General features: G+C 48.7%; 1 protein-coding gene across 6 annotated transcripts in view; it reads right to left on the bottom strand.

The window, feature by feature from the left end:
* Positions 1-349: 349 nt before the first annotated feature.
* The window catches only part of LOC148477802 (uncharacterized), a 56,149-nt gene continuing 30,331 nt past the window's right edge, over positions 350-26,167 (bottom strand). Inside the window, exons 1-6 of one of the 6 annotated variants that reach the window (XM_088456193.1) lie at positions 16,207-16,287; positions 15,326-15,502; positions 12,725-12,877; positions 11,605-11,793; positions 10,513-10,636; positions 350-3,367 (exon numbers count right to left, since the gene is read on the bottom strand). In XM_088456193.1, coding sequence (XP_088312319.1) covers positions 2,079-3,367; positions 10,513-10,636; positions 11,605-11,793; positions 12,725-12,802 — 1,680 coding nt within the window. In that variant the 5' untranslated portion in view covers positions 12,803-12,877; positions 15,326-15,502; positions 16,207-16,287 and the 3' untranslated portion in view covers positions 350-2,078. Of the gene's footprint in view, positions 3,368-10,512; positions 10,637-11,604; positions 11,794-12,724; positions 12,878-15,325; positions 15,503-16,206; positions 16,288-26,167 lie in introns of those variants that run through there. The other 5 variants (XM_088456192.1, XM_088456194.1, XM_088456196.1 and 2 more) reach the window with 5 other exon arrangements.

Here is a 26,167-nt window from a genome sequence, read left to right as displayed (position 1 = left end):
TACACACAATAACACATCAAAGGGATATATTATGTGCATATAAACGTACGATTATCTATTTGTGCTAGTATAAACATAAGGCTGCCACAATAGCACCAGATTAATACCTTGTGGCTGACCACCCCCTATGTGATGTAGTCAATATGGTGGATCGTCGGGGGGGGGGGGGGGGGGGAATTGATGGTGTAATATGAGCCGGCTAGCTACCGAAATATAGGTAAATGCATGCTGGTGTGTAAACAAGTGACTATAGCAGAAATGTAACCGCTGTTACATACATTAAACGTAGTATGTTTAGCTATATGTTCAGATTTATTAACATAAAAACTATAGCTCTATGTACATCAACATTACTTTAGCAATCAATTATTTCTACACAAAGCACAAACACAGATATAAACAGGTTTTATTACAAGAGAGAAACATATAGGGCATTTCAATTCAAATAAATCTGTGCTGTGCTGTTTGATCAACTTTGGTACTTATTTATTTTTGCATCAAAATATCAAGATGAGTTTTGTTACCTTTAACCTCTTATAAAAAGAGACTACACCAGCTTCAATTCTCTCGGGGTATCAGTAGCCCAAAACAACCAATCAGCTTCTGTCATTTATCTAGCAGTCTTTGAAATTATAGTTAGAAGCTGATTGGTTGCTTTGGGCCTCTAGTCCACTTTATCTTTCTCCAAGGCTTGGCACATCCCCCCGCATACAGAGAGAAGGGACGTTCCAGTCTTTCAGAAGCGACTGGTATGCAATCAAAATCTAGGATAGAAAGTGTAACTGAAATGAGGGATGTGATTGGATAAGCACAGCTCCTGTCCAATCAGGTAGCAGATTCACTTCTGCGTTCATTTCCATAGACTGAACACATTACTCTATGAAAGATCCACCAGGTGATATATCTGGGCCAGATTAGATACTATAATGCAAGTACAGAGGTGTCCTCATACACTTGAGCTCTAGGTGCGCCAAATAGCCCCAGGGTCCTTGCGACTTTGCCGCGGCAAGCGTCCTTTTTTCCCCAAAGGTTGCTTCTTAGTCACACTGCTTAAGAACTATAAGAGGCGACAAAACTACATTGCTAGCGTACACTGGGCCTGATTCCTGGGCGCTTGAGTGCTCGCGAGTGGGTCGATGGTGTGCTCTGCACATTCGGAGTGGACAAGCCCCGGAGCGAGAGAGAGAATCTCTCGATCCGGGTCTCACTACAAAAGGAGCGGCTGTCGATGTTGATCGACAGCTCGCCCCGTTTTGTAGACGTGGCAGGGGGGTGGCTTCACGAACGGAGGCGTTCCCAAGCGAACGCCTGCCGTTTGTGGGCGGCCCCAATGACATCACACGTGATGTCAGTGGGAGAGCTTCCGGCTCTATTAGAGCCAGAAGCTCTTTGGGGTTTGCGGCCACGAGACCCTACCACAAGGGTCTCGTCGCAAGCCCGATGGTCTTGACCATTGTGTCCATCATCCTGGCCGCTCACAATAGCTGTGGGTGGTCATCCACAGCTATGCGAGCTGCCAGAAGGCCGCACAAAAAAACGCCCAGATTCAGAGTGAGCGCTCTGTCAGAACGTCCGTCTCCGAATCAGGGCCACTGCCCATCAGTAATCTGTGCAAACAGGTCCCGATACGAGCGGCCACCCACCATATTCCGTTATGCTTAATCTGCTGCTTTGTACATAAATTGAATCAGTTCCTTTGCGACAAAAGTCGCGGCCTTGCATCTCCAGTACACTGAGTGCCTTTGTATGAGGCTACAGTGCGACTTTGAATCAATATATATAGTGAAAAAGTGCGCTGCAGTACTCGTGTCGGATGCATCAGTCGTGCCTACTGCTTTGTGACGTATGGAGTAAAGACGCTAGGTGTATGAGGACACATATGTAGACCATAGATCTGAACGTTTGTATAAAAGCACCTAAATAATGTATTTTAAGTAATAAAAGTATCTCTGTAACACGCAGTGTAAATACTCTGGTACCCTCTCTCAGAACCGGCAGTTTCATCCCACCAACACAGCCAATCACAGCCCATCCTCCTGGTATATCACCTCTGCCTCTACTGTCATTGAGAACTGAATTTATAAGTTCTCACCGTTGTGAATTGTCCGATGCTTGAGAAGTTGTGGTTTTCTCAGAAAACATTTCCCACACTCAATACAACTATATGGTCTCTCTCCTGTGTGGACTCTCTGATGCCTAGAGAGATCTGAGGTAGTTTTAAAGCATTTCCCACACTCTGTGCAAGGATACGGTTTGTCTTCAGAGTGCAGTCTCTGGTGCTTTGCAAGATCTGATGTATTGGTGAAAGATTTTCCACAGGTGGAGCACGAGTAGGGCCTCTCTCCTGTGTGGCTTCTCTGGTGTATGACAAGATGAGAGCTACTGAGAAAACATTTCCCACATACGGAGCAGGAGTAGGGCCTCTCCCCTGTGTGGCTTCTCTGGTGTGTAGCCAGATTGGAGCTACAAAGAAAATATTTTCCACATTCGCTGCAAGAAAAGGGCTTCTCTCCTGTGTGAATTCTCTGATGTTTAACAAGGTCTGAGGTATTCGTGAAGCATTTTCCACACATGGAGCAAGAATAGGGCTTCTCTCCTGTGTGGATCCTCTGGTGTTTAATAAGATTTGAGTTGCTGGTGAAGCATTTTCCACACATGGAGCAAGGGTATGGTTTCTCTCCTGTGTGAATTCTCTGGTGTATGATGAGCTTTGCGTTACATTCGAAACCTTTACCACATTCTGAGCACATGAATGTTTTTTGTTTTGTCTGGTGCATGGTCTTCTCAGTATAAGCAGCAGTATACTGCAAATGATTGGTGGGCGCATAAATGTCAGTGTTTGTGGGATGTCTTTGTTCACAGGATGCCTCCTTCATACTATCAGACGTGTTTTGTGTTTGTGCAGTGGATGCAAATAGATCATTATGTACGAAGTTTCCGTCTTCACACGAGATAGTTTCCTCCTTAATAAGAACAGATGTATACTGTATATTTTCTGTGGTTGTATAAAAGTGAGTGTTGGTGAGATCTCCATTTTCGCAAGAGACTGATTCCTCTTTACTATGAGTAGGTGTATACTGTGTATGATCTGTGGGTGTATACATGTCAGTGTGTATGAGGTTCCCTCCATCACATGACACTGGTTCCTGCTTACTATGAGTAGGTGTATACGGTGTATGATCTGTTGGTGTATACATGTCAGTGTGTGGGAGTTTTCCTCCATCACATGAGACTGGTTCCTGCTTAATATGAAATTTAGACAGTGTATGATTTTTGGGGGTTGAAAAGAGATTGCCTTCTTCACACAAGACTGATTCTTTATTAATATGATTAAATAAACGGTCAACTGTAGTATCTTTGTGTAAATCTGTTGGAATACAAAAAGATTGTGGTTAGAGCTTTCAAATTTCTATTTATCTCAATTACTAATCCTGTCTTCGACCATTACCTTTGTATGCTACATATGGATAAAATGAGAGATATGGTAAGAACTTACCTTTGTCATCGCTCTTTCTTCGAGGTCCATAGGGTCCACAGGGAGACCTTGGGGTATAGCTGGATCTGGATCCACGGGCACCACGCAGTTAAAAGCTTTAGCTCCCAGGATGCACTGGGTCCATCCTCCTCTATACACCACCCCCATGCCACAGGCACCTCAGTTGGTAAGTAGCCAAGGTGGGAGGAGGAAAAAGAGAGAGAAGGAAGACTGGACCACACAAGAACCGTACTCACCGAAAGGGAGACGGAAAACAGTTGACCAGTACTACAGCCCACACGAAGCCAGGTGCGGCAGGGCGGGTGCCCTGTGGACCCTATGGACTTCGAAGAAAGTGAGATAAAGGATTTAGAAGAAAGTGAGATAAAGGTAAGTACTTACCATATCTCGCATTTTCTTCAGGGTCCATAGGCTCCACAGGGAGACCTTGTGGATGTTCCAAAGCAGTCCTTTTAAGGGTGGAGATGCTCCTGCGCTGAGAGGAGAATCCGGCGCCCAAAGGAAGCATCCTGAGAGGCAAAGGTGTCAAAAGCATAGAACCTCAGAAAGGTCTGGATGGAAGCCCACGTGGCCGCCTTACACAGCTGAACAGCCGAGGCACCACGAGGGGCCCACAGACCGAGTAGAATGAGCTTAAACAGAAGCCGGAACAGGCAGGCCTGCCTGTGTGTAAGCCTCTGAGATAGTCATACGAAGCCATCTAGCCAAAGTTTGTTTGTTGGCTGGCTATCCCCTCTTGTGAAATCCAAAGAGTAGAAATAAGGAATCCGATTTCAGAAGGGAACTACTCCGGTCCACATAAATCCTGAGAGCACGGACCACATCCAATGAGGCCTCACCAGCCGAGAGGTCTGGAGAGACTGAAAGGCCGGTACAATAATTTCCTGATAAATGTGGAAATTAGAAACCACTTTCGAAAGGAACCCAGGGCGAGTGAGAAGCACCGCCTTGTCCTGATGAAATATCAGAAAGGGAGGACGACAGGAGAGCGGCCCCAATTCTGATACCCTCCTGGCCGAAGCAATCGCCAGGAGAAAAAGCAACTTGGCAGTCAACAACTTGAGCTCCACCGAATCAAGCGGTTCAAATGGAGGACCCTGAAGGGCCTGAAAAACAATCGCCAAATCCCAAAGGTGCCACTGGGGGGGACAAAGGGAGGTTGAATCCGGAGGACACCCTGGAAAAAGGTGCGGATATCCGGAAGCGGAGCTATCCTTCACTGGACCACACGGACAGTGCAGAGACATACACTTTTAACGAGGCCAGGCGTAGGCCAAGGTCCAAACCAGCTTGAAGGAATGCCAAAATCCTAGAAATACGAAACTGAGGGTCGTAATTTCTTGTCCTACACCACTGAAAATAGATATGCCACACTCTGTGGCAGATCCTGGCTGAGGCAGGCTTGCATGCCAAAGCATCATGCTGATGACCGAGCTAAAGAAGCCCTTGGACCTCAATATGGATGTCTCAAGAGCCACGCCCTCAAAGACAGACAACCCAGGTCCGGGTAAAGGCAAGGACCCTGAGACAACAGGCCTGGACTTTGAGGCAGCAGGAACGTAGTGTCGATGGAGAGACTCCGAAAATCAGAGTACCAATGATGTCTGGGCCAAGCTGGAGCCACCAGCAGGACCGTGCCGCCGTCTAGTTTGAAGCTACGAAGAACTCGAGGAAGCAGGTATATTGGAGGAATCAGGTACGCAAACTGGAAGGTCCACTTCACCGACAGAGCGTCCACCAAGCTTGCTACGGCATCTCTTGTTCTGGACTCGTACACTGGCAACTTGTGATTGTGACGGGAGGCTATGAGGTCCACCTCTGGGAAGCCCCATTTGTCCACAAGGAGTTGCAAACACCTCTTGGTGAAGAGACCATTCCCCTGGATGCACGTCGTGACGGCTGAGGCAGTCCGCTTCCCAATTGAGGACTCCTGGAATGTGCACTGCCGAAATGGCCGGGAGGTGACATTCTGCTCAAGACAGGATGTGTGACACCTTTGTCATCGCTGCCCGACTTCGAGTGCCTCCTTGATGGTTGATGTAAGCCACCGTAGTGGAGTTGTCGGACTGAACCTGCACGGCTTTTCCCTGAAGAACGTGTCCTGTCAACTGGAAGGCCCTGTAGAATGTTGATTAGGAGAATTGCTTCATCCGCTGTCCAACGGCCCTGAAGCGAATGCGGACCTGTCACCACGCCCCAACCCTGGAGACTGGCATCCGTTGTCAGAAGAACCCAGACCGGGATCCAAAAGGGGCGACCGTTGGTGAGATGAGTGGTCTGTAGCCACCAAGACAGAGACAGGCGCACCTCCGGACACAGCACCAGCATCTGAGTCCTGATCCAGTGCGGTAACCCATTCCACTTAGATAGTTTCAGCCCCTGCAGGGGCCTGGAATGGAACTGGGCATATTCCACCATGTCCAATGTGGACACCATGGATCCTAGAACCCGCCTTGCCGAGTGAACCAGCAGCTGCTCAGGCAACTGCGCACCCGCAGTTGCAGAGAGATCTTTTCTGGGGTTAGAAAGATCCTCTGCTGATGAGAATCTAGGGGGTCTCGCAAATGAATTATCCTCTGTGAGGAAATGAGGGAGGACTTTTTCCAATTTATCAGCCACCCGTGCGCTTGTAAACAAACGATTGTCAGGTGCAGATGCCATTGAAGTACCTCTGGAGAGCTTGCAAGCAAGAGGAGTTCGTCGAGATACGGGAGAAGTTGTATACCCTGACTCTGTAGGTGGGCTGCCATGACAGCCATAATTTTGGTAAATACCCTTGGAGCCGCGGAGAGGCCAAAGGGCAGCGCCCCAAACTGGAAGTATTGTTGCAGTGTAGCAAACTGCAGACACCGCTGGTGGGAAGGCGCTATGGGGACATGTAGGTATGCATCCTGAATGTCCAGTGATACCATGTAGTCCCCAGGTTCCATAGCCAGAATGATAGGTCACAAAGTTTCCATCCTGAATCTGGGCACTTTGAGGAACTTCTTCAAAGATTTTAGGTTGAGGATAGGCCGATGGGACCCATTGGGTTTTTGAACCAGAAACAGAGTAGAGTAGTAACCAGTCCTGCGCTGAGGCAGCGGAACTGGAACAATTACCCCTGCTTCAGCAAGGACTCTATGGCTTCCTGAATCTGCAAGGCCGTGTTTGCGTCCAGAGGAGGGCTAGTGCAGAAGAACTGGTGGGGAGGTCTGTGACGAAAGGATAGGGCGTACCCCTGAGAGACCACTTCTTTTACCCTGACACCAGTATGACACCAGTACTGGGCGAACTGAAGAAGTCGGCCTCCCATCCTGGGATCCCCCAGAGGGAAGCCCGTCCCATCAGGCTGAGGGTTTATCCTCTGGCTTGGAAGTAGAGCATATGGCGCTCCAGGCCTGTTTCTTAGGCTTAGAGGTTGACTTGGCTGCAGATTGTCTAGGAAAAGACTGTCCATTGGGCTTTCCTTGAGAACGAAAGGACCGAAAGGGTTCTAGCCTTTGCAGGCGCAGATGCGGAAGGCAGAAAAGTGGATTTAGATTTCGCCAGAGTGTCCACAATTTTGTCCAGGTCAGGGCCAAACAAAATCTCCCCATTGAAGGGCAAGGCCTCCAGACCCTTTTTGGAATCAGCATCCATCCTCCAGGAGCGTAACCACAAAGAGCGGCGAGCACACACGACTGCAGCCGAGACCCTGGAGGTCAGTAGACTGTCATCCAAAGCCGACTCACCAATATAGGCGGCTGCATCTCTCATGTGGCCCACTAAAGACCTTTGAGCCTCAGGCGCCTCCTCTGGGAAGGTGTCCTCCAGCACATTTGCCCAGCTCTCAATTGCCTTGGCCACCCACGAGATTGCCATGGACGGACGAGCCACAGCTCCTGAGAGAGAATAAATTGATTCAGGCACGTCTCCACCTTCCTGTCCGTAGAATCCTTCAGTAAAGAAATGGAAGGCATTGGTAGCGTAGCACTCTTAATTAGGCGAGTAACATGAGAATCTACCGCAGGCGGTGATTCCCACTTTTTGCAATGACCCGCAGGGAACGGATAACTTGAGGCCAAACGTTATTGCGGTTGATACCTCTTTACCAGGCGTTTGCCAGGCCTCCGCCATGTGGTCTATCAGTTAACCAGCAAGAGGAAAAACTGCAGAGGCCACCTTTGCCTGTTTAAATTCAGGGTACTTGGATTTAGGGGCAGGAACGTCATCTTCTATATCAAGTATGGACCGAACCGCCCTAACCAATGCTGGAACATTAATAGCTGATTCAGGCTCCACCTCCCAACAGGGGAATCCGAATCTGACTGCTCAGGCATTTCCCCATCATCCAATGACACGTCCGTGTCGGATAGTTGTGTAGACTGGGATGACATTACAGGGTTTTTAGATGCATTCTGAGGTTCTTCACTCCGCAACATGGTTTGAAAAGCCGTAGACGAAGCTGCCAAACTCTGAAATGAACTAGAAAGAACATCCACCCAGGGTGGTTGTACAGCTTGCGGAAGTCCCTGAAAGGGAATGACAGACTGTTGTGGTACCGGAGGGGATTGCATATAGAGTGGTAACCCCTGATAGGGCGTAACAGTCTGAGGCCCAGGAGTAGACTGAAATAATTGCGGGATACCCTGAGAGGGAAGGATGGCTGTTTGGGGTAACACCACACGGGGCAAAACGGCCGGGGCCGCCAGGCAATCCGCAATGGAGGCCAGCACCTGAGAAAAAAACACCCACGGGGCTAACTGTCCCACGGTTGGGGGGTTTGAGGGACCAGGTAACTGACAGCACCTCACACATAGCCCATCCTGATATAAATCCTCCTTTCCTACCACTGCAGCGCCTGCAGGAGAACAGAGTGGGTGCAGCAGAGCACTCGACCTCCTCGTCAGACATATTTGTCCAATATATGTATATGAGGGAAATCAGGAAGCGCAAAACTGGGTACCCACAAGTATGCAAAACACTGGTCCAACAATATGGCACCGTGCATCACACAACCGTATGTGACAGACCTCACAAATACTTGAGTTTATAAATGTGAGATCAAAGAAACCTCCCTACACACACCTGCCAGGGCTGTAGGAAAAGGAAAGGGATAGGTATAGACTGACAGAATCGGAAACAAGACACAAAGCACCGCTAGCATAAGTCACATACAATGCAGAAAGATTACTTACTGCACCTTGGCACTACAATCAACAGCCCAGATTCAGTGTCTGGGAGGGCTATAGTGCTGTATACACTGACCCCAGGTTAGAGGTATACAGGGAGACCGATCCGCACGCTGCCAGAAAGATCTGCGATGCACCAAGGATGAAATGGCCGCCGGAGACCTCAGAGGGGGTGTGGCCGTAGGAGGAGAGCGGCTCAGCTATGCACAACCTAAGCGGAAAAGCGCAATGAACTGAGGGGAGGAGTCGCTAAACAGGGAAGGCTGCCTCCCCTGGCCGGCAATTAACCCCTGGGACGCCGGTTCCCGCTTCCGACTGCAAGTCCCTGGTGGTCTAGTGGACGCGCGGGGTATGGGGGGGTCTGCCACCACTTCCGGTCTGTCCCCAGAGATCGGAGGTATAGGACTGCTCAATACGCGGATCGCCGCAAGCGGTGATCCGCTACTTACCTGTCCCCGTATCATCCGGCAGCAGTCAAGGGATACCCGCAGAGCCCGGCTAGCACAGACTCTGGGGTCCCGGCGAGATCACCAGATCTGTACTTGCGTCGCAGCGCCGGCGGGTTGACGGAGCGGCAGCGTGGACGTCCTATGGACAGTCCGCCGCTGCACGCTCTGAAGAGTCAAAAGTAACTAAAAACTATGAACTCATAAAATAAGAAACAGCTTAGGGGCTGCTAATCAGCCCCACCTGCGCAAACAGTGACCCGACTCCGGCCGGGCACCAACTAGAACTGAAGTGCCTGTGGCTCGGGGACGGAGTATAGAGGAGGATGGACCCAGTGCATCCTGGGAGATAAAGTTTTTAACTGCGTGTTGCCTGTGGATCCAGATCCAGCTACACCCCAAGGTCTCCCTGTGGACCCTGAAGAAGAAATGTACCTTCTACAGCAACAATCTAAAGCTATTTGATGTCAAAAAGTAGCCCTGTTCTATGACCATAGAAAATCTGAGTGTTTGTACACAGGTCATGGAATAACTTAGTGACTTCATAACATATATTGCACAAAAATGGTTTATATCATTGTCACTGAAATATATCAGTGGGAATGCCACAAGCAAATTTAGGTTTTTATGTGATCACTAGTTGTAATGTCTCTCCCATAACCTGTATAGAGACAATGGGGCAGCCAGATGTGTATTAGATAATGGTTTACAATTAAGGACGTAAAAGTCTAAGCATACTAACTTTTCTTACAAATAAGTCCATTTTCACATGACATGCTAATCTACTCCCCAAATTCCTTGAAGATCTGTGAAATGTCACATCCCCTGATCTTAATCGAAAGACCCCCTCAGCCAGGTCACGTTCATAACCTTTGAAGATCACATTATAATGTATTCTACTCTCCTATTTGTTACTAATGAGATGTTCTATTATTTGAACCTAACATTAGCCTTCTCTGACGTACATGTACAGAGATATAATATGTTTGACATTTTCCTGAGTCTGGAATACTTTCTGAAAAGAGGGGGGGTAGGGCCCGATGGGGATAATAGGGCACAAAAATGTATAGAAGTGTTCATTCTAGGCAGTCAATTATAAGATTGAGTGGTGATCCCATCTTTCAAGGCATCTCCCCGGCAGTAGAAACCAGACGCAAATCTATGTGCCATCTTCTGTTATGTTTTTTATCCTTTCCACCAATTAATATTCATTGTACGTAATTTTTTTATACTTAAGCATTGTGGATAGTTTTCCAAAATAATATATATTATAATAATAAATTATACCTAATTTATTGAGTTCGAGTTCTAGTCTCACGTGTTGAATGTGAGTTTGGTAAATGTAACGCTACATAGTAAATGACAGGGGAGAGTATTTGGGTTACATAGGGAAATATAAATTTAAACTTCATCTTACCCAGTGATGTGAGGGGCCAGTGATTCTCCATCATGACGTCCTTGTACAGATCCTTGTGTTCCTCTATATACTCCCACTCCTCCATGGAGAGATAGACAGTGACATCCTGACACCTTATAGGAATCTGACACACACAATGATACAGTCATCACCCAGACACATCCCCTGGTGTTACTGTATAATGTCCCATTCCCAGCAGTCACCTCTCCAGTCATCGCCCAGACACATCCCCTGGTGTTACTGTATAGTGTCCCATTCCCAGCAGTCACCTCTCCGGTCATCACCCAGACACATCCCCTGGTGTTACTGTATAATGTCCCATTCCCAGCAGTCACCTCTCCAGTCATCGCCCAGACACATCCCCTGGTGTTACTGTATAGTGTCCCATTCCCAGCAGTCACCTCTCCGGTCATCACCCAGACACATCCCCTGGTGTTACTGTATAATGTCCCATTCCCAGCAGTCACCTCTACGGTCATCACCCAGACACATCCCCTGGTTTTAATGTATAATGTCCCATTCCCAGCAGTCACCTCTCCGGTCATCACCCAGACACATCCCCTGCTGTTAATGTATAATGTCCCATTCCCAGCAGTCACCTCTCCAGTCATCACCCAGACACATCACCTGGTGTTACTGTATAATCTCCCAATCCCAGCAGTCACCTCTCCAGTCATCACCCAGACACATCCCCTGGTGTTACTGTATAATGTCCCATTCTCAGCAGTCACCACCCAGACACATCCCCTGGTGTTACTGTATAATGTCCCATTCCCAGCAGTCCCCTCTCCAGTCATCACCCTGACACATCCCCTGGTGTTACTGTATAATGTCCCATTCTCAGCAGTCACCACCCAGGTACATCCCCTGGTGTTACTGTATAATGTCCCATTCCCAGCAGTCCCCTCTCCAGCCATCACCCAGACACATCCCCCTGGTGTTACTGTATAATGTCCCATTCTCAGCAGTCACCACCCAGGTACATCCCCTGGTGTTACTGTATAATGTCCCATTCCCAGCAGTCCCCTCTCCAGTCATCACCCAGACACATCCCCTGGTGTTACTGTATAATGTCCCATTCCCAGCAGTCACCTCTCCAGTCAGCAGCTGAATGATCTTGTTGGTGAGATCCAGGATCTTCTGCTCATTGTCTCCCTCATGTATCAGTGAGTGAGGTGGAGGCACTGGGATGGGGCTGTGGGTCCTGCCCAATCTTCCTGACACACGGGTGCCGCTGCTGGGTGCCACATGCTCACCGGATAACCTCACAACAATATAATCCTACATAGAGCGACAATGATAATAATCAATGTTCTGAGCAATAGTCACCATCTGTACATGTCTCAGGACTAAAGTACATACACGCAATGGATCCTGCCACGATAAAGTATAATACAATAATATAATATAATCCCATTGTCCTTAAGTTTGCTATAAAAATAGAACGCTGGATGTACCAGTCTGTCCAAATGCATCTTCCCAATATCTACTATATTAAAATGGAATTATAGTCAGAGATGTTCCACCTAACTCCCCCAAAGTGGCAGCCATAGTTCAACCAATCAGATTATAGCTGACAACCCTGCATAGAATGATTACTACTTAGTCTTCTCCAGATTGTAAATCTATGTAATCATGTGATCTAAGTGGACGGCAGGAGTTTATATTTCAGGAACCATGGGGGCCGCTGATTTTACGATATTAATAGAGTACAAGGTTTTTTTGTTTTACCTGTAGTACTATGCTAGTTTCTCTATGATTAATAGTGGTTAAGAGTGGTACCATTGGGCCTGATTCAGAGTCAGACTCAATGCAGATTTTTGCACAGTTGAGCAATTTGTTTTAAGACTGTGCATGAGTCGCACTGAGCATGCACCAATTTTAATTACCGACCGCGGTCGCAGTGTGGACTTGGACGCGATGTGATTGACAGACAGGGAGCATTTGTGGGAGGTAACGGGGGCTGGGAGAGATTGAGTAAAACAGAGGCGTGTACGTATGGTTAAGACTCCGGCGGCTTAGATTGATGGTAGATACGTATATACACATCAGCTGGACTTGAGCCGCCTTTAGTGTGCGTCTCAATATAAATCTTGGGGGCTTTGAAACTTGCATATTTTCCCACAACCACTGTGTACGGGATCGCAGGCGTACAGTGAATAGCATCCGCCTCAGAATCAGGCCCTACTGTGACTATCCCAGTAGCCCTCACCTCTCCAGCCAGCAGGTAGATGATCTCCAGGGTGAGGTTTAATAATCTCTCAGTCATCTCATGCCTGTCCTTGTCCATATTCAATAGACCAGCCAGGATAGGGACTCGGGGTCACGCTGTAGAGATGATCATGTAACGTTGGAAAAATTTAATCTGAAGGAGATTGAATTTCATCAATAAAATTAGCACAACAAGACCATAAACTGCCGTGGCTTTGGCAGACATTTTCTCTGGTGCTCTGTAAGTGCCCGACAGCTCACACCCCCCAAACTGCCATATACTACTAGTGGAGGACCCCTTTGCGCTGCCTATGGCAGACATTCCTGATGTGTGTGACGGACACTACAAACCACTGAGAGCTAAATTTCCATGTGCGGTTATAGATGGTCCACATATAATCACCCACATGATGTATGGATGTATTCAGACTATGTTTTCAACAGTCTAAATCAGTGGTGGCGAAACCTGGCACTCCAGCTGCTGTGGGACTACATATCCCAGCATGCACTGCCAGAGTTTTGCTATTAGGGAATGCTAAAACTGTGGCAGTGCATGCTGGGATATGTAGTCCCACAGCAGCTGGAGTACCAGGGTTCGCCACCACTGCTCTAAATTGTGACTGCATCCCAATGTATTAACACAAACAAATGTGTACTGCTCTAGAGGTAGCGATAGAGACCAGGGGGGGAGCTGATTGAATCCTACATTTTACATCACTTAATATCACCTGCACATACAGTCAGGTCCATAAATATTGGGACATTGACAGAATTTTCAGATGTTGGCCTCTATTCACCACCACAATGGTTTTGAAATGAAACAAACAAGATGTGCTTTAACTACAGACTTTCAGATTTAATTTGAGGGTAATTACATCCAAATCAGGTGAACGGTGTAGGAATTACAACGGTTTCTATATGTGCCTCCCACTTTTTAAGGGGCCAAAAGTAATGGGACTATCAACTCAAAAGCTATTGCATGGACAGGTGTGGGCTATTCCCTCATTATTTCATTATCAATTAAGCAGGTAAAAGGTCTGGAGTTGATTCTAGGTGTGACATTTGCATTTGGAATCAGTTGCTGTCAACTCTCAATATGAGATCCAAAGAGCTGTCACTATCAGTGAAGTAAGCCATCATTAGGCTGAAAAATCAAAACAAACCCATCAGAGAGATATCAAAAACATTAGGTGTGGCCAAATCAACTGTTTGGAACATTCTTAAAAAGAAAGAACGCACCAGAGACCTCAGCAACACCAAAAGACCCGGAAGACCACGGAAAACAACTGTGGTGGATGACAAAAGAATTATTTCCCTGGTGAAGAAAAACCCCTTCACAACAGTTGGCCAAATCAAGAACACTCTCCAGGAGGTAGATTTATATGTGTCAAAGTCAACAATCAAGAGAAGACTTCACAAGAGTGAATATAGAGGGTTCACCACAAGATGCAAACCATTGGTGAGCCTCAAAAATAGGAAGACCAGATTAGAGTTTGCCAAACAACATCTAAAAAAGCCATTACAGTTCTGGAACAACATCCTATGGACAGATGAGACAAAGATCAACTTGTACCAGAGTGATGGGAAGAGAAGAGAAGGAAAGGAACTGCTCATGATACAAAACATACCACCTCTTCAGTGAAGCATGGTGGTGGTAGTGTCATGGCGTGGGCATGTATGGCTGCCAATGGAACTGGTTCCCTTGTATTTATTGATGATGTGACTGCTGAAAAAAGCAGCAGAATGAATTCTGAAGTGTTTTGGGCAATATTATATGCTTATATTCAGTCAAATGCTTCAGAACTCATTGGACAGCGCTTCACAGTGCAGATTGACAATGACCCGAAGCATACTGCAAAAGCAACCAAAGAGTTTTTTAAGGCTAAAAAGTGGAATGTTGTGCAATGGCCAAGTCAATCCCCTGACCTGAATCCGATTGAGCATGCATTTCACTTGATGAAGACAAAACTGAAGGGAAAATGCCCCAAGAACAAGCAGGAACTGAGGACATTTGCAGTAGAGGCCTGGCAGAGCATCACCAGGGATGAAACCCAGCGTCTGGTGATGTCTATGCATTCCAGACTTCAGGCTGTAATTGCCTGCAAAGGATTTGCAGCAAAGTATTAAAAAGTGAAAGTTATATTTAGGATTGTTTAGTTTGTCCCATTACTTTTGGCCCCTTAAAATGTGGGAGGCACATATAGAAACCATTGTAATTCCTACACCGTTCACCTGATTTGGATGTAATTACCCTCAAATTAAATCTGAAAGTCTGCAGTTAAATCACATCTTGTTTGTTTCATTTCAAAGCCATTGTGGTGGTGAATAGAGGATAAAATCTGAAATCTCTGTCAATGTCCCAATATTTATGGACCTGACTGTATATTAGCTCAACACCAATGATTTCCCTGCACACCCCTTCCCCTTAGAATGCAAACTCTTAAGGGCAGTGCCCTCCGCTCTCTTGTTCCTCCCCTGCACTATCCATGTTACCAGTGCTCCACTCCCTTGTGTCCTTCTCCCCTTCAGTGGCACTTTTTGCTCCCCTATACATTGAGTACAGGATCACAGAGTACTGAATAAATTCCCAGCCGCGACTCACCACTACATGCTCCTTCTAGCGTCAGCGAGTTACCCATCCCCCCGTTATTTGCCCTATACGGTCTGTGGTGTGAAACTAATGTTTAGTACATGCTTTGGTTTTCCAGTGTCTATGGCAGTGGTTCTCCACTCCAGCCCCCAGGTACATCCAACAGGTCCAGGTTTTCAGGATTTCGGTCTGTGGAGACAAGTGTTATAATTACTGATCCAGCAAAATGATTAACTCTCCTGAACATCATTAAAGAAATCCAGAAAACATGACTTGTTGGGGGTACTTGAAGTCTGGAGAATGAGAACCCCTGGTCTATGGCATTTACGCTCTGATACTATATTACCGTTTTATATGTTTACCCGTAAACTTTGTGGCGCCGCAGAAATAAAATAAATACTAGGGTTGTCAGACAAAGCAATGTCGTGCCACCCAGTGGCGGTGCAAGGCACGGGTTAGCAGGGCCATCTCTCGAAGCGTCATAGCCTAAAGGGTACAGCCCTGCCTGAACTCGCCATTGCCCGCCTCCCACTGGCAATATTGGGTAAACGCTCAGTGGGTGGGAAGGGGCATGGCAGTGCAGTGCAGGCTGGCACTAGGGGCGGAGAGAAGCGTAGCGCGCGGTTCCGAAAGCACATCACGGGCAATGTGCCAACATCACGTAGGTTGGAATGGCGCCCAAGGAGCGGTCGGAAAGGTAGAGGGATAACCATCCAGAAGTCTTCCCTCACCCTCCCATTACAGCCACACATAATGTGGGTGATGGAGACAGAGGGCACAGATGGGGGTGCAGGGACACCACTATGTACCATCACAAGCAGCCATACATATTAATGAGCTCTGCGCTGCCGCCCGCATACACCCTACACAGGGAGTCACTGGCGGCTTCTTACCGCCCTCGGGGGTCTCTCTGGAGCTGCTGCGCTGGTAGAGGAACAACGGACACCGGCCCCTTTAAAACAGTTCTGTCTGCAGGGAATAGATGGGATTATTACAATTGACCAATCACGCGTCACACGGCATCTCCCGCTCCTCTGATTGGTCGTCGTAGCTTCCTTTGGCCCTCGATAGGATTAAACAAACATAGACGTCAATAAACACTAGAGCGCCAACTGGCTAGTTATTTAAATCCATCCGTGGAAGTCAGATTACTATCTGTTATAGAGAGCTTTGTGCCAAAGCGGCAACCATTTTCTTGTGGTCTATAAAATAGCTATATTAGCTTGCTAGTTGATTAACCAGTTCTAGGAAGAGTTATCTGCTTGTACTGAGTTGAGTATCTTGAAAGATATTCACTGCCATTTATAAATATTTTATATAATTGTCATTTATGAAGATTTATGTATATATAGGTAATACTACATATAAGAGACCTATACATGACTTTTATACTGACTGTTATTGAATGTGTACTGTAAAACAATTTTAAGTTATCATTTCATATGCATTGACTTTATGGGGATTTGGACTTGCAGATTTTGGTTTGTAGCTCCATAGGGCTGAGTAGGAAAATTCCCGAGCCCAGCCAGAGATCGAGACGCAAGGGAGGCGAGTTGTGGTGCCTTGGGCAGCGTTTCCAAGCCACTACAATGGCAAATGCCCCCTCCCTTGCATCTAATTGAATAGACCCCATAATATCAGTATACAGGTTTGTTACACACATAAAACATGTGATGCCTTTATTAAGGTTGGCGGAAGTTCTCAGCATACTTACCAAGTCTCCTGGAGTTTTGGGGAAAATATTGGGGGAATGGGTCTGGGTAACGTTAACAAGATAGGCCTGTCCATGCCCTAGTACGCAAACTAAGGGCCATTACTAAATGGTTTGTAAAGGTTGGCGTGGAAGAACTTGACTGGCCTGTACAAAGATCGTACCTTAGCCAAGTGGAATGCCTTAGGGATGAATTGGAGTGCTGTCTTTGAGTCAGGGCTTATTGCCCAACACCAAGGCCCAGCCATGTGATAGCATGTTGCAGTTTGTCAATTAATAATTCTAGGCTCAGATTGAATGATAAGCTTTTTCTAAGGCTCTAAAGTAGCTCATACTTGCCAACTTTTGATCTGCCCGACCCCCCCCCACCCCCTTCTTTGTTTTAATTTGTATTAAATACATACTTTATTGCATATTTACTTTCATTGGAATTTTCTTGTTCAGAGATTTTAACAAATTAAATATATTTTACGGTCAATCAATTAAGTAGCTTGATGTTTATGTGTGTGGTGCTGAAATTGCCTTGGGCTACCATTTTACTACTATATTAACATCATACTTGCTTACTCTCCCAGAATGCCTGGGAGACAACCCATACTTGCCAACCCCCGAAAGAGAAGGTAGTCCTCTCACATCCTGCCCACTTCCTAGCGTGTTGGGGACTTCTGTCGGTGGAAGCCAGTGGGATAATTACTGATAATGACCCAGCAACATAGATTAGCTCACCTGTGCATGATGAAAGAAATCCAGAAAACATGACCTGTTGGGCTTACGAGAGGACTGGAGTTTAGATGCCCTGGAATAGTGTATTACAATTGACATGCTTAAACTGTATTTTTTGTTTTATTTTTTTAACTAATATTACATTTTGTTAATTTCGTATCAAACATACTTCTGCAGCACAGCAGATGGACGTTATATCTGCAGATATACAGTCAGGTGCATAAATATTGGGACATTGACAGAATTTTCAGATTTTGGCCTCTATTCACTACCAAATGGCTTTGAAATGAAACAAACAAGATGTGCTTTAACTGCAGACTTTCAGATTTAATTTGAGGGTAATTACATCCAAATCAGGTGAACGGTGTAGGAATTTCAACAGTTTCTATATGTGCCTCCCACTTTTTAAAGGGCCAAAAGTAATGGGACAAACTAAACAATCCTAAATCAAACTTTCACTTTTTAATACTTTGTTGCAAATCCTTTGCAGGCAATTACAGCCTGAAGTCTGGAATTCATAGACATCACCAGACGCTGGGTTTCATCCCTGGTGATGCTCTGCCAAGCCTCTACTGCAAATGTCTTCAGTTCCTGCTTGTTCTTGGGGCATTTTCCCTTCACTTTTGTCTTCATCAAGTGAAATGCATGCTCAATCGGATTCAGGTCAGGGGATTGACTTGGTCATTGCATAACATTGCACTTAAAAAACTCTTTGCTTGCTTTTGCAGTATGCTTCGGGTCATTGTCCATCTGCACTGTGAAGCGCCGTCCAATGAGTTCTGAAGCATTTGACTGAATATGAGCATATAATATTGCCCGAAACACTTCAGAATTCATTCTGCTACTTTTGTCAGCAGTCACATCATCAATAAATACAAGGGAACCAGTTCCATTGGCAGCCATACATGCCATGACACTACCACCACCATGCTTCACTGATGAGGTGGTATGTTTTGGATCATGAGCAGTTCCTTTCCTTCTCCATACTCTTCTCTTCCCATCACTCTGGTACAAGTTGATCTTTGTCTCATCTGCCCATAGGATGTTGTTCCAGAACTGTAAGGGCTTTTTTAGATGTTGTTTGGCAAACTCTAATCTGGTCTTCCTGTTTTTGTGGCTCACCAATGGTTTACATCTTGTGGTGAATCCTCTATATTCACTATTGTGAAGTCTTCTCTTGATTGTTGACTTTGACACATATACACCTACCTCCTGGAGAGTGTTCTTGATTTGGCCAACTGTTGTGAAGGGGTTTTTCTTCACCAGGGAAATAATTCTTCTGTCATCCACCACAGTTGTTTTCCGTGGTCTTCCGGGTCTTTTGGTGTTGCTGAGCTCTCCGGTGCGTTCTTTCTTTTTAAGAATGTTCCAAACAGTTGATTTGGCCACACCTAATGTTTTTGCTATCTCTCTGATGGGTTTGTTTTGATTTTTCAGCCTAATGATGGCTTGCTTCACTGATAGTGACAGCTCTTTGGATCTCATATTGAGAGTCGACAGCAACTGATTCCAAATGCAAATGTCACACCTAGAATTAACTCCAGACCTTTTACCTGCTTAATTGATAATGAAATAATGAGGGAATAGCCCACACCTGTCCATGAAATAGCTTTTGAGTTGATAGCCCCATTACTTTTGGCCCCTTAAAAAGTGGGAGGCACATATAGAAACCGTTGTAATTCTTACACCGTTCACCTGATTTGGATGTAATTACCCTCAAATTAAATCTGAAAGTCTGCAGTTAAAGCACATCTTGTTTCATTTCAAAGCCACTGTGGTGGTGAATAAAGGCCAAAATATGAAAATTCTGTCAATGTCCCAATATTTATGCACCTGACTGTATATCAGTGCACCTGGCTGTGTGTACGGGCGGTCAGCTGACCACCCGGTCACATACTGTAGGGACTGCCGGTGACTGACAGCTCAGCTGGGTGGGCAAATTCAAATGCTCGCCCAGTAGTGATGTCAGGGAACACACATCAAGCGGCAGATCGATAAGCCTGTATAGCTTACCTTATCGGCCACTGGGTCGGCGCCGTCGGCACAGTGTACACCCAGCTTTTGTCACCACTAGACCACCAGGGACGTTTCTTTGAGATTCTAATCATGTTGACATTTCATCAGTGTCAACTTGATGAAGGTCAGCATGGGCAATGTCGACATGCTCATGTCAACTTCACGACCATTTTTTCGAAAGGTCAACAAAATAAACCACAGGTGCCGCAATCTTGTCACAAACCTTTCCTCTCATGATTTTTCAATCAAAAAGGAGTTTGCAAAGAAAACTGCGATGACAGTAGAGAAATGTGTTATGTAATAAACCATTTTCCAATTTTGCATATAACAAAACAATTTTAACAATGTAAGTTTGTGACACTTCTCTTATGTACAACAACAGCTGAATTCCCACACACAGGGCCTGATTCAGAGCCGGACGCTCTGACCAGAGTGCTCGCTCTGAATCAGTGCCCTCCTACCTAAAAATTGAGCGGCCTCTTGGACGCTCGCATAGCTGTGGGTTACCACCCACAGCTATAGCGAGCGTCCATGATGATGGTCGCGACTGTCAAGACCATCGGGCTTGCGATGAGACCCTGCGGTAGGGTCTCGCTGCCGCAAGCCCTGGAGTGATTTTGGCTCTATCAGAGCCAAAATCACTCCCACTGACATCACTACTGATGTCAGTGGGGCCGGACCCAGACGGTAGGCGTTCCCATGGGAACGCCTCCGTCTGGCAGCCACGCCCCTGGCACCGCCCACCTAAGGGGGCGTGCTGTCTGTCACCATGGACAGCACGCCCCCTTTGGTGCGAGACCCGGAGCGACAGCTTGGCTGTCGCTCGCCGGGTCTCGCGCATGCGCACGACAGAGCTCCCTCCATCGTGCGCATGCACATTAGGGCACATCTACCCGCTTGCGAGCGTCCTACGCTCGCGAGCGGGTCTGAATTAGGCCCACAGAACATGGAAACGGCGTGACTCAGTAGCGACGAGCGTCTTTACCTTTAAATGTGTCTTATTCGCACAACGATGTGAATAGATAGCACAATCAGCTTCTGCTGATTAAAATGATATGCAGCATGCCTATGTTCTCTGTGCGTCTGCGGGTGTATCTGCATGCTAAACACTACGCCACAGTTTTACAGCCGCTGACGTACTAAAGACGCATGAAAAGATGCTCTGTGCTATCGAGTCACACTGAGTTCCCACGTTATGTGTGGCCGGAGGCTGACCACATGTGTGTAATGGCTGCCGTGGCACTGAAGGAGTTAACCCCCGTGCTGCGACACCATTTTTAAATGAAAATTGGGCACAGCTCCCGGCCCTCCAGGGCATCAGGAAGCCACTGCAGCTGGGACGAGTGTGCCGGACTGCAAGGCACAGTGGCTTGACGCTGGGGGTTGGGAGTGCTAGCTCCCGATACTCCAGGAGGGAGAAGTGTCAGGTGCAGCATGGCCTGGGCTGTGTGGGGGTGACTGCTGGGCCCAGGAGCTTAGCTCCCGGCGTCCAGCATTAAAAGGCAGCCAGGCTGGAAGCTGCACACTGGGGGAGGTCCGGGTAAGCTGGCTGCCCGTGCGGCGATGCAGGGCAGGAGGAGCAAAGGGCTGGGGACTGGGAGCTTAGCTCCCGACGCCCCGTCCCACTGGAGGTTACCGCTCGTCACTCCGTGCCGGCTGCTTACCATGGCCAGGCAGCGGAGTGCTCCATGAGCTGTGTGTCTGCACACTGGGTGACAGGGAAAGCACGCTCCCTGGACCCCAGCGATGAGGGCAACAACTGGGTGCTGCACCAAGAGAGCTCGGCGCCGAGCGCTGGGCACTGTGTGTGCTGTGGTCCGGGAGAGTAGCTCCCGGTACCGCCAGCTATGTGAGCAGGCTACAGGGGGAGCCCTAGCAGTACAGAACTGCAGGGCTGGCAGAGCCTAGCGCTGAGTGCTGGCCAGTGTAAAAAATAAATAGAGTATTTATATAATGTAGTATAAAAGGTGTGTGCAGCACTGAGCGAGGAGAGCAGTCCTGAGCTGCAGTGCTGCTGTGTATAATAACATGTAAGTGTATTTCTAGTGTGTTTGTATGATTTTAAATGTATAATTTAAAGTAAAAATGCACTTACCTTTGTTTCTCTGGAAGTACCAGGGGATCCAGGGCTTTGGGTGGGCTGCTGGATCCCCCAGCCCATTCCAGGGAAATAAAATGTTCTCCTATGCAGCCTCATGCCTGGAAGTGGTATGAGGAGGTGCATAGGAAGCTGGCTAATGCAGCCAGCTAACTGTGGCAGGGAGCTCCAAAAGAGCTTCCCTTCTGTGGCCAGGAAAGCCTGCCTGGGGACCCTGCTTGCCCATCTCTGGAGCTCAGATTCAGGCAGAGATGGCAGGCTTGGTCCCTTAGCAGATTTCTGGAAGACGGTTTTGTAGGGAAACCTCCCCCCGGCCCTAGACGAGCCAACTCCTGGGTGGCTACTAAAACACCAGGTGGGCTTAGGCACAGGGCAGTGATCACTCCCCACTGTCCATAGGGGACAATGTTAAACGTGCATGTGGCCAGCACATGCACTTAAGGTGATTGATTGGAAACCACAGGACGAACTTACCCCCTGTGGTAATGTGTATTGGAGAGGCATAAAAGAAGGCTTCATGCCTGGTAAAATTGTACAACCCTGTATATCCTTTGTGGAGAAGAACTGCTGTTTGATAAGATTTCTGTATTCTGATGTACCCCTTCAACTTGAGGGAAGGTCTTTTTCAAGGCTTTGAGCAATAAACAACTGCCAGGGCTTCGGTGTCTTCACCTAGTGGGCAGCAGCCTATGTCAGCTCTTTTTCATGGCCACCGCCCACAAGGACTTATGGAATTTTTGCCTGGCCGGCGCCAACCAGCCAGGGCTTCGGCATCTTCACCTAGTGGGTAGCAGCCTGTATCAGCTATTTTTCATGGCCACCGCCCACTAGGACTTCCGGCGTCCTCGCCTGGTGGGCGCCAAAGAGCCAGGGCTTCGGCGTCTTCGCCTGGCGGGCGCCAACCTGCCTGGGCTTTGGTGTGTTCACCTAGTGGGCGGTAGTCTGTCAGCTCTTTTTCATGGCTGCCGCCCTCTAGGACTTATGGCGTTTTTGCCTGGTGGGCGCCAACCTGCCAGGGCTTCGGCGTCTTCACATAGTGGGTGGCAGCCTGTGTCAGCTCTTTTTCATGGCCACCGCCCACTATAACATTCGGCATTATCGCATGGTTGGCGCCAAACTGCCAGGGCTTCGGTCTCTTTGCCTGGCAGGCGTCAAGCTACCAGGGCTTCGGTGTCTTCACCTAGTGGGCGGCAGCCTGTGTCAGCTCTTTTTTATGGTCGCCGTACACTAGGACTTCCGGCATCTTCGCCTGGCGGGCGCCAACCCGCCATGGCTTTGACGACTTCATATAGTTCTTTTTCATGGCCGCCGCCCACTAGGACTTCCGGCTTCTATGCCTTGCAGGCGCTAACTCGCCATAGTTCTTTTTCAGCTCTTTTTCATGGCCGCCGCCCACTAGGACTTCCGGATTCTATGCCTTGCAGGCGCTAACTCGCCAGGGCTTCGGCATCTTCACCTAGTGGGCGGCAGCCTGTGTCAGCTCTGTTTCATGGCCTCCGCCCACTAGGACTTCTGGCGTCCTAGGCTGATGGGCGCCAAAGCGCCAGGTCTTTGCCTGGTGGGCACCAACCCGCCAGGGCTTCGGCATCTCCACCTAGTGGGCAGCAGCCTGTCAGCTCTTTTTCATGACTGCCACCCACTAGGACTTCCGGTGTGTTAACTTAGCGGGCGTCAACCCACCAGGGCTTCGGCGTCTTCACCTGGTGGGCGCCAAGCCGTAAGGGCTTCGGCGTCTTCACCTAGTGAATGGCAGCCTATCAGCACTTTTTAATGGCCACCACCCACTAGGATTTCCGGCATTTTCACTTGGTGGGCACCAACCTGCCAGGGCTACGGAGTCGTCGCCTGGTGGCCACCAACCTGCCAGGGCTTCGGCATCTTCACGTGTCAGCCCATTTTCAAGGCTGCCACCCACTAGGACTTCCGGCGTCTTTGTGTGGCGGGCGCCAACCCGCCAGGGCTTAGTAACTTCACCTAGTGAGCAGCAGCCAATGTCGGCTCTTTTTAATGGCCGCCGCCCACTAGGACTTCCGGCATTTTTGCCTGGCAGGCTATAAAGCACCAGGGCTTCGGCATCTTCACCTGGCGGGCACCAACCTGCCAGGGCTTCGGTGTCTTCACCTAGTGGGCGGCAGCCTGTGTCAGCTCTTTTTCATGGCCGTCGCACACTAGGACTTCCGGCGTCTTCACCTGGCGGGCACCAACCCGCCAGGGCTTCGGCGTCTTCACCTAGTGGGCGTCAGCTTTTTCATGGTCACCGCCAACTAGGACTTCCGGCGTCTTCGCCTAGTGGTCGGTAGCCTGTATCAGCTTTTTCATGGCAGCCGCCCACTAGGACTTCCGGCGTCTTCGCCTAGCGGACGCCAACTCGTCAGGGCTTCGGCAACTTCACCTAGTGTGCGGCAGCATGTCAGCTCTTTTTATGGCTGCCGCCCACTAGGACTTCCAGCTTGTTCGCCTAGCAGGCGCCAGTCCGCCAGGGCTTCAGCATCTTTGCCTGAAGCACGCCAACCCACCAAGGCTTCGTCGTTCTCACCTAGTAGGTGGAAGCCTGTCAGCTCTTTTTCATGGCCGCTGCCCACTAGGACTTCCGGCGTCTTCTCCAAGCGTGCACCAACCTGCCAGGCGCCAACCTTCCAGAGCTTCGGCATCTTCACCTAGTGGGCGGCAGTTTGTGTCAGCTCTTTTTCATTGCCAGGGCACACTAGGACTTCCGGTGTCTTCACGTAGCGGGCGCAAACCCACCAGGGCTTTGGCATCTTCACCTGGCGGGCGCTATCCCGCCAGGGCTTTGGCGTCTTCACCTGGCGGGCGCCAACCCACCAAGGCTTCGGCGTCTTCACCTAGTGGGTGGCAGCCTATGTCAGCTTTTTCATAGCCGCCACCCACTAGGACTACCAGCATCTTCGCCTGGCGGGCACTAACCGACCAGTGCTCCGGCGTCTTTGCCTTTTTCATAGCCGCCACCCACTAGGACTTCTGGCATCTTCGTCTGGCGGGCGCCAACCCGACAGGTCTTCAGCATCTTCGCCTGGCTGGCGCCAATCCGCCAGGGCTTCGTTGTCTTCACCTAGTGGGCACAGCCTGTGTTTGCTCTTTTTCATGGCCGCCGCCCACTTTGACTTCCGGCGTCTTCGCCTGGCAGGAGCCCTCCCGCCAGGGCTTTGGCGTCTTCGCCTGGTGGGCGCCAACCCACCAGGACTTTGGCGTCTTTACCTAGTGGGCGGCAGCCTTTGTCAGCTCTTTTTCATGGCCGCTGCCCACTAGCACTTCCGGCCTCTTCACGTGGTGGGCGCCAACCCGCCAGGGCTTCGGCGTCTTCACTAGGCGGACGGCAGCCTGTTTCAGCTCGTTTTCATGGCCGCCACCCATTAGGACTTCTGGCGTTTTTGCCTGGCGGGCGTTATCCCGCCAGGGCTTCGGCGTCTTCACATGGTGGCCGCCAACCCACCAGGGCTTCGGCGTCTTCACCTGGCGGGCACCAACCCGCCAGGGCTTCGGCATCTTAACTAGGCGGGCGGCAGCCTGTTTCAGCTCTTTTTCATGGCCGCCACCCACTAGGACTTTTTTCAATGCCCTCTGTATTAGAGCCTCTTATGCAGTGCACCTGTAGTTGTGCCCATTATGCAGTTCCCCCTGTAGTTGTGCCCATTATTCAGTGCCCCCTATATTAGAGCCCTTTATGCCGTTGCCCCAGTAGTACCCCTAATTCAGTACCCCCAGTAGTGCCCCTTATGCTGTTCCCCCAGTAATGTCCCTAATGCTGTTCCCCCAGTAATGCCCCCAGTACTGGTGCCCTGTGCATTACTTACCTGGCCAGCGCTTCCGCGTAGACGTCCGCTGCTTCATAGATCCAGCAGGCGCTCAGGCTCTTCGCATCGCGGGAGACGTCATGACGTCACCCACGCTTCCACGCACTGCATCACTGGGAACGCTGGCCTCCGAAGCGGTCAGAGGCTTCTTTGATCACTTCAGAGACCAGCATTCGCAGAAACTGCAGTAGGTTGGTCGCGATCTACCGGCGGGAGCTCCGCGTACCGGTAGATCGCGATCGACCTTTTGGCCGGCCCTGCACCTATAAACTTATATAAAGTAACTAATTGCCACGGTATAAAATACAGCCTAGAATCAAAAACTGCTAATATAGATAAATCAATAGTGGTACTCTATACTGCAGCAATGCTTCTTGGATGTCGCATGTGCTGTTGTCACTGCCTTTAGTAAAATTAGTGGGATACAGCACTTTGCTGCTTATTTACAACAACCAGAATCTCTGGATCATAAGTATGAACAGAACTACAGGACG

The sequence above is a fragment of the Taudactylus pleione genome, unplaced genomic scaffold (assembly GCF_031769625.1).
Source record: "Taudactylus pleione unplaced genomic scaffold, aTauple2 ptg000689l, whole genome shotgun sequence".
In the NCBI taxonomy this organism is placed as follows: domain Eukaryota; kingdom Metazoa; phylum Chordata; class Amphibia; order Anura; family Myobatrachidae; genus Taudactylus; species Taudactylus pleione.
The sequence above is the reverse complement of the archived record's forward strand: the minus strand, read 5'-3'. Positions and strand labels throughout refer to the sequence as shown.